The 8,921-nt window shown below is 44.5% G+C and overlaps 1 protein-coding gene and 1 long non-coding RNA gene across 4 annotated transcripts in view; one reads left to right on the top strand and one right to left on the bottom strand.

The window, feature by feature from the left end:
• MBTPS2 (membrane bound transcription factor peptidase, site 2) overlaps positions 1–8,921 on the top strand; it is a 40,744-nt gene that overhangs the window by 22,341 nt on the left and 9,482 nt on the right. For all 3 annotated transcript variants that reach the window (XR_001860051.1, XM_017728428.1, XM_017728427.1), the window contains one exon: positions 483–678. Coding sequence is in view for 2 of the 3 variants with exons in the window: in XM_017728428.1 (XP_017583917.1) it covers positions 483–678 (196 nt within the window). In the remaining variant the exon portion in view is untranslated. The remainder of the gene's footprint in view (positions 1–482; positions 679–8,921) is intronic.
• Positions 4,312–8,921, bottom strand: part of LOC108445252 — a 21,887-nt gene continuing 17,277 nt past the window's right edge. Inside the window, exons 2-4 of the long non-coding RNA XR_001860052.1 lie at positions 7,041–8,085; positions 6,632–6,703; positions 4,312–5,515 (exon numbers count right to left, since the gene is read on the bottom strand). This is a non-coding gene — a long non-coding RNA (uncharacterized LOC108445252). The remainder of the gene's footprint in view (positions 5,516–6,631; positions 6,704–7,040; positions 8,086–8,921) is intronic.

The raw sequence follows: 8,921 nt of genomic DNA, 5'->3' as shown, positions 1-8,921 counted from the left end.
TGGAGCACAGCAGTGCATTGAACATCCTGTGTTCATCTTAGTTGAGAATGGTTTCTTAGCTATCACTCACCTGGTAGATTTGTTGGTTTCTTTGCTAAAATTTCAGCTTGAACAGGTAAGTCACTAGGATGTTGATACAGGCTCTGTCCTTTAGAAATCACTGAACTATGTTTAGATGCCATGATTTTTTGTTGTGCATGTGTGTATCTTTCTAGAAATTCTGGTTTGCTTTTATTTTGGTATATGTATGCACCCTCCCTTCCACATTGCACAAAATATGGAATGACTGATTGAATATGTATCAGGTAGAGATTCTTCAGGATTTGACAACAAAAAACTAGGAAAAAATCAGATTTCAGCACTTCATTGGCTTATATCAGTGAGACATGTCTTTGCTTTAAAAAGGCATATATAGTTCCTTTTATTTTGATCTGTTGGAAAATACCTTTACCTTTCATAATCTTTTTAAATGCCCTTTGCAGTATGCCTGTCTGCCAGCACGAAAAATTATTGAAGCCAGCAAGGTTTGTCGAACCAACGTGGACTGCCATAAGGACTTTGTTCCAAGCTTTTGTGTAACTCCTTCTTTGGAGAACCAAACAAGGCTAATCAGGGTAAAGCATCCACCCCATATTGACATGCTATATGTAGGACACCCCATGCATCTTCAGTATACAGGTTGGTATTATTTATTGAAAGTTTAGCAAAAACAATCTCTAATATGGTTTTCTTTGCCTGGCTGCTTAAACAAGGTCTTGGAGTGCTTCTTAGTTGATTTGTTTAAAGCAGAATGCATTTATTGTTACAGCCAGTGGAGAGACATGGACTACTCAGGCCTAAAATGAAATGTGCACAGTGCAATGAGTTACGAAGGTAATAGAAACCATGTGTGGTATGAGATGGTTGTTTTTTCAGAAAAGTATGAAAGGGCTATTTCTAGAATAGATCTTATTCAGGTTAGTAATAGGAACCAGGTACCTGCATTTTCCTAACACATAAATGTCTCAAAATGCTATTGTAAAATCTGTAGGGCACCTTGCTCCAACACTTTGCCTGGAATTTTAGAATGACTGCTTAAATCATACCTAATAACCAAGTACCTGCGACAGATTGCCGTGACTACTGAGCCACAAGTGTTTTCACAACAGTTTTTTCCTTATTTATTTTTTCATTTGACTGCTCTAAATTAAATAACATACAACATTTGCTAATACATTGGAGCAATGGTGTTTTCGTTGGTGTTTGCTCCTGAACAGTAATTCTGCAAAAGAATTGAACCTGCCGGTCTTCCAGAAGTTGAAAAAGAATGTTGTTACCTTTAAAGTGGTAGTTCTTCTTGAAGAAGTTACTTAGTGAAAATACTGTTTGCATACATGTAGGAATATAATTGTGAGGTGATTTACCCTTGGAATTCTACATAGAATGTATTAATTTGAAAGCTAAAAGCTTGATTTTATTACTGACTTCACCGCAAATGCAATCTGTGCTCTATGTTCCCTTTGGAAAAACGCCAGACCTAAAATGATAGGACCATGGCTTGGGTAGCAGGCAGTCACTGTACAATCGTAGAGTTTCATGGATTCCAATGGAACAACTAAATATTTCAGACTTAGCTTTGCACTGTACAATACTGACTGGGGCCAACTGGTTTGGTGTGCTTTTTTTTTTTTAAATGTGACTGATCAGAATGTGGTAACTGGTTTTTTAGTTAAAATAAAATATAATTTCTTTTGCTACTGTGTGAGCTTTGAAATAGGAATATGTTTTGTAGTGAAATGAAATGCCTTATTCTTTAGTGTGATCTTTCTGCCTGCAGGAAGCATTACTTTTTAGAGTAGTGCTACATTTAACACTCAACACGATACGGGAATTGTAGTACTAGTACTATGACTTTATTTTCTCTAGAAATGTCACTAAAGTAATGTTTGAATAACATTCTAAGATTATGCATGTATTATTTTCTGCTTAGGCTTGTATTGTTGTCATGTTAGTCCTGATTTATGGAGAAACAGTAATTATTTCGTATTTTCGTTTGAAGATAACTTCCAGATAACATTTTTTTTTTTAAATGTGTTAGCTACTTAGAAGAAATAGCCTCTACAATTTATTTCTGTTAAATCTTTACGTTGTCTCAAATTAAAGTATACTAGCAAAAATATTTTTTGTTGATATGGAGGCTATATATAGCACTTGTTTCCAGTATTTAAAAAATAGCAAAACTGTAAAGAATTATAATCCTAAATGAACTTACAGTGACAGAGATTTGGCCAAAACTAAAACAGAAAAATGATTAGGAGTGCATGTTGTTTGGGACAGACACATTGATAAATGCTTTTAATTAGCATTCTTTCTGTAAAAAGTATCTAATGTTATCCAATATAAATTCATACTGTCGGTTTAATACACATGGTATTAAGTCTTTTAAACTTTTCTTATTGCAGCCCAGTTATGCTCTAGAGGCTCTTCCTGTGTTGGACAGTTGATATGTAAGGTTGAAATGGAGGGCCCTGTCAGTACTGCCATGCAAATTTGCAGTGTTTCTTCTTTATTATGTATGAGGGGTTTTATTCCCTCTTGTCATTTCTAATACTGCAACATTTTTGCTTCCTTCTCCAGCCCTTGTTGGTTGGGAAGAGTCTGATGACTTAAGATTTGTGTTGGGAATTCACACTACTTGAGGAAACATATCCCTGAGTGTTACTCTTGTCCATCATGGACCAAAACCTGTAAGATTTCCTTCATGAAAAGAAGACAGAATTTACCTAGAAGATAATTTCCTCAAGATGGACCAGTTTCCTACTTCTGTTGTATCCGAGTCTTCTGAAAAAAAGAAGCCACTTCCTGGCTTTGGGGATGTTTATGAGCAACAACAGCCATAACCCATGATGAAGGCCTTTCTGGTACAGCCTGTTCTCTCAGCATTTCCATGCTTGTTCGTTACTGCTGAGGATGGTCCTTCTTTGCCTTTAACCCATGTTTAAAGGGTTACACATACAGTTCTTCTGGAGACCACACAGAAATTACTCATGCCATGCTGTCTGTCTCTTCCACAGCATACATGCCCCTTCCCCCACAAAGAAGTTTGGAATAGGTCTTTGGTCAACCTAGTCTTCAAGTCACTTCTAATTAAAATTGTATCTGTTGTGAATTCTTCTCAATATTTGCCAACACCATCTAGCATTAGCCAACAAAAGAAATGTTATTTCCAGGTCAAAGAATTGTTTAATTAGAGTGGGAAAACAATGACTGTTTTCTCTCACCCACGCTCATTGCTCTTCACCTCTTCCCAGCAGTGTCTTTTTGAAGACAAGCCTGGGGACCATAATTTCTGTAATTCTTTTGTTATTCTTCAGAGGACAAATTCACGTACTGCCATTAGGTTTGGTCCTTACAACCAGTAAATGTATTGCCTCATGTTACAGTCTCTAGAGCTCAGTCCAGCAACTTCCTGAAGTTTCTTTGTGTTTGAAGCTTGCTTCAGCAGTAAGGTTTGGAGTTTAGATCCATGTCTAGTGGCTGTCAGTGACAACAGTTTATTGTAACAAAATGGGAAGATCAGTGATCCATTCTCAATGTAGGTGTAACTCCAGGCTCAGGATGGTGACTTGGTAGTGGCCATTAAGGTGTTTGTCAAGAGGCAGTCAAGCTTTGAAACTACAGTATTTTGCAGTGTATGTCTTTTGAAACCTTTGAATACACTGGGTGCCTCAGCCATTTTGCTATTTTGGCTCATAAACAGGAGTTTTGATCAGATGTTCTGATACCAGCCTTCAACTTGTCAAGTTTGCTTCGGATATCACTTGACCTGTGTGTACAGACAAACTGGATAATGTGAGGCTGGAGAGCAGCCCCACAGAAAGACATCTGAGTGTCTTGGTAAGCAGCAAGCTGAACATGAGCCAGCAGTGCCCTGGCAGCCAGGAGGGTCAGCTTTGTCCTGGGGACATCAGGGACAGCATCGTCAGCCAGGCCAGGGAGGGGATTGTCCTGCTCTGGTCTGCACTGGGGCGGCCTCACCTCAAGTGCTGGGCGCAGTTTTGGCTGCCACAATATAATAGAGATGTAAAAGCCATTAGAGACCATCCAAAGGAGGGCTACGAAGATGGTGAAGAGTCTAGACAGGAAACCATTTGAGGAGCACCTGAGGTCACTTGGCTTCCTCAGCCTGGAGGAAACCTCATCATGGTCTACAACCTCACAAGGGGAAGTGGAGGGGCAGACACTGATCTCTTCTCTCTGGTGACCAGTGACAGGACCCCAGGAAATGGGCTGAAACTGTGCCAGGGGAGGTTTAGGTCAGGTATCAGGAAAAGGTTCTTCACCCAGAAGGTGGTCAGGCAGTGGAACAGGGCCCCCAGGGAAGTGGTCATGGCACCAAGCTTAACAGAGTTCAAGTAGCTTTTGGACAATGCTCTCAGGCACATGGTGTGACTCTTGGGGATGTTCTTTGTAGGGCCAGGAGTTCGATTTCGTGATCCTTGTGAGTCCCTTCCAGCTCTGGATATTCTGATACTGTGCAAATACTTGTGTGAAAACTCTCCCTTTTATTCAGACAAAAAGAGCTGATCCCTGAAGCTGTTGGTCATGTTTCTGTCAGCCCAACCCCTACCCTGGCAGGCCCCCTTCAGCTTTGTCTGGAGGGCTGGGCCAGCAGGTTTGGGGGTGGAGGTGGCTGTTTCTGTTGTGGCTGGGGCTGGGCAGTTTCCACAGCTGCTGAAGGGCAGCCGAGGAGGGGCAGGGGAAGGACAGCTCAGGGATCAGATGTGTGAGTTTCTCAGGGCTACTACAGTGGCAGACCAGGTTCAGGTGAACTGGGCTGGCTGGCTGAGGCTGCGATCCGGCCGGGGTGCTCTCCAGCGAGACGCCTGTGGAGAGAGGAGGTGGCTAAGCTGCAGGTGAGACACAGGGACTCTCCTGCACAGCAGGGCCCAGAGCTGGCAGGGCTCACCGCTGCACACCTTGGCCAGGGCACCACCAAGCAGGGATATTCCTCCAGGCAGGTTCGCTGGTCTGCAGTAGGTGCCAATGCATCTCTTGCTTTCTAGAGCAATATCACCCCTCACTCTTTTTCGTCCTGACTTTGTTTTGCTTCTGCCTGACACTCATGCAAGCTGTTCTTGTCCAGGCAGGCTCAGTTTGAGCAAACACTGGCTCCAGTCCAAGTAGGCTCCCCAAGAGAAGACCCAGAAATTAAGAGGCCAGTTAAAGCTGCTGACAGCTGCAGAAGCCTCAGAGGAGTTTTTCGACCAACCACTAGCTGCTGCACAGCAGCCTGACTAGAAATGCTTTGTGGCTGTGAGCTGCCTTTGAAGGAAGCAGGAGCTATGGGGGGGATCTGTGACTCACCGTTTTCTCTCACACCACCAGCAGATTGCGAGAGAGCACATCAGTATCCCAGCTGGCACGGCAACCAGGACTATCACTATGCCTATCATACAGCCTGCTCCATGACAGAAAATACTTTCGATGTGCTCACGGGCATTAGGAACTTGTTTGGTCATTTCTCCAGCCTTTTCTGTGAGAGCAATTCCAAATGTTAGCCTGTCGTCTGCCAGTTAACCACTGGTGAACTTGCAGCACATTTGATATCACCAGAATGTTCTCTTGTTTTCTCCCCAGTGCTGGTCCTGGAGGCACACTCCCACCCCCCGGGGACAGGCTGTCCCTTGAACAGAGCTCAAATGGTCAGGAGGAGAGCACAGTGGGGAGCACTGCTGCTTGGCCAGTCACTGCTTTGACAAAAACTCATTAGGCGGTTCCACCTGCAACTCTCCCTCTCTGGGCCAGCTCCCACACCCCAACGGGATGGAGTCAGGCCCTCACAGGAGACACTTAAAGCTTGCTTTCCCTGTCTGCCCTTTCTCCAGCATGAGCACCCCTTGCAGCCACTTGCACGTTTCAGGATGTGTCTCCCCATAAGGGATCCCAGCAGGACTGCTCAGTACCTGACTGCTTTGAGTCTGCTTGAGGAGATTCAGCAGCTTTCTCATTCTGTTTTTCTCCGGACTTTGGCAGCACTGCCAAAAAGCAGACACGGGTAAAGCCTCTGCATGGCTCAGGCATGGAGGACGCAGGAGGATGGGGAGGTTCCCTCTAGCTTCCCTGCCCAATATGCAAGTCAGAACACTGATCTGGACCTCAGCTCATGAGAGGGATCCTGCTCGGGGCTACCTTTGTGCTTTGGTCATCTGGGTACTCAGGGCAAGCTCTGGGATGAAGCTACAGAGGGAGCTATGTTTGTGCAAGAGTCCTGTTTCTCATTGTCTCTGTAATGGGATCCAGATATCTTGAACCCAACACACTTTCAGCTCAGTTGCTGATGTGACATGCAAGAGTAGGCTCTGGGGAAAGAGCCTGCTGCCACACAGCCGTCTTGTGCTGACCACAGGACAGCAATTACCTGGCCATGCCAGTGGCTGGCATCCGCCTTGGAATGAGCAACTTGCATTTCTTATGGAAGGAAGATTAAAAGGTAAATATATCTTCCTCCAACTAACTTACCTGTGCGATTACGCATGTGTTTGACGACTGAAGATTTCAGCAAGCCATCTTAAAGAAAATTGCTCATTACTAAGCTATTGACACATTGGTGATAATTATTCTTTCAAAGGAAGGAACATTGAGAACTTACCTGCTCCGGGCTCGCCCAAGGGCTCCAAACCATCTTTCTGCCAAGCTGCCACAGAATCAGCTAGAGACTCAGCTAGGAGCAAGCACAGAGAAATGTTTCCGTTGCATGTTGGGATCTTCTGCTTTTGTGTACAGAAGCACTGGATGGGGGGTCAGGTAGCAACGTGGGAGCCAGATGTCAGTGGATTGCCAGAGCTGCAGAGGAGGACCCAGGGACCTCTGAGCTGGCAGCTCAGCACTCTTTAAACACAATGTGCAACACCCCTGGAGGAGAGATGGACTTGGGACTCTGTTGGCAGGAGAGCGCTCACAGAGAGGAAACCCTCAGTAAAGCACTGGAGGAAAAACCATCTTCTTGGTGAGAAGACCCCACTAGCCCATGAAAGGCTGCACCAGTGCTGGCAGCTTACCTGCTTCCTGTGATTTCTGTGGAGCATAGTTGGCAGCCCCAGGATGCAGGACCATCAGGAGGATGAGGAGGGAGAGGAAAAGATGGTGGACAAGCGCCATGATCCCCTTTCCACCACACAGTCAGGGATGGGGGCTGAGCAGTTGGTTCTTATGGCCAGTGCAGTGCCATGGGGCTCTGTGACCTCATGGACCCTGCAGTCAGGGCACAGCTGTGTGGGGATGGTATTCAGGGAGCAGGGCTGTGTGGGGCTGGCACTCAGGGTGCTTATGGACAGCTGCTGGAGTCCCCTGGGCCTGTGTGACCTCATGGCCCTGGAATGAGCGGGCAGCCAGGGTGCGGCTGTGTGGGGATGGAACTCAGGGTGCTCCTGGGAAGCTGCCCTCCCAGGTAGGGGAGCACATCCCATAGGGCAGCTCCACCCACGGGCTGGGACACAGCCTCCCCACAGCAGGATCAAGTACACCTCCTACAAGTTTGCAGACAATGCCAAGCTGAGTGGTGCTGTTGGCACACCTGAAGGATGGGAAGCCATCCAGAGGGACCTGAGCAAGCTTGAAAAGAACCCTCATGAGGTTCAATAAGACCAAGTACAAGGTCCTGCACCTGCACTCAGGCAAGCTCCTGTGTCAAGCTGCAGAAGGCTGTGGTGTCTGCTTGGTTAACCAGTGTAATTTTTAAAATAAGGCTAAATGAGTATTTTAATAAAATATTGCATTTAGTTGATTAATTTTTTGTGTAGAATAGATATAAGGGAAAAATACTGTATCTTTGGGGCTTTTTTTGTGGTTCAACTATATTTTTACTGTCACAGCTTGATACTAAATACTGCTAGACAAACACATAGAATGTTTCAAAGAACTTTGCAGTTGTATCTCTTATAATCAGTGACTCATCATACAGGCTTTCTTCTAGAAAGAGATTAGATACAATGAAGAAATTCTTCAATAAATATAGTGAGGCACTGAAACACATTGCCCATAGAAATGGTGGATGCCCTGTCCCTGGTAGTGTTCAAGGCAAGGCTAGATGGGGCTTTGACCAACCTGGTCTAGTGGAATATGTTCCTGCCTGTGACAGGGAGATTGGAACAAGATGATGTTTAAGGTCCCTTCCTACCCAGATCATTCTATGATTCTGTGATTGACTTGGATACCTCTGACTTTCTGATCTGGGTAGTGTCCAGGGTTTGTCTGTTGTGTTCTTCACTCAGTTGTCCAACAGATTTATTTTCTCCCAGTTCCCTTAAATCAAAGGTTGGTCTTAAGCTTTAAGAAAAAACATGACTTTCAAGCGCACTGGCAATTTTGATACTGAAAAGTTCTCTGCTTGTTGCCACATCAAACCCATTCTTTTTTCGGTTCTCCTTGCTATCCATGTCTTTCCAACCCATGGTGTGATTGCTGGCTGGACTTATCAGAAGGGCATCTGCTAACAGAAGTAAATGTCTTTATGTGACCAAATGGACTGTTCTCTGCCTTACGTGACTTTAGAATACTTTCCCTCACCTTTGTTGCTGTGTCCTTGAATTCTTTATCAAACCTGAAGAAATCTGATCTCACTCTTAAGTAAGATATACTTAGCAGCACTTTTGGTATGTTCTGTTCCCAGTGTTCTCTTAGCCTATTGTCGTGGGTTTGGTTTGTAACCGGGAGGAAACACCAATTTAGTGTAGTGGTTTGGTCCAAAATACTCATTACTGTTTATCTTCTGTGAGATAAGAATTAGGAGCAATGCAAAGCAGGCACCAAACTTAAAAGAATATAAAGAAGTTTATTAACAGACCTTAAAGAGGAAAGGAAAAAAAAAAATTATACCACCTTCAGAACTCTCCTCCTCCCCCCACCTTCCTCCCTTCTCCCACTGACAATGTAAAAAGACA

The sequence above is a fragment of the Corvus brachyrhynchos genome, unplaced genomic scaffold, assembly GCF_000691975.1.
Source record: "Corvus brachyrhynchos isolate BGI_N302 unplaced genomic scaffold, ASM69197v1 scaffold11, whole genome shotgun sequence".
Classification (NCBI taxonomy): Eukaryota; Metazoa; Chordata; class Aves; order Passeriformes; family Corvidae; genus Corvus; species Corvus brachyrhynchos.
The sequence above is the reverse complement of the archived record's forward strand: the minus strand, read 5'-3'. Positions and strand labels throughout refer to the sequence as shown.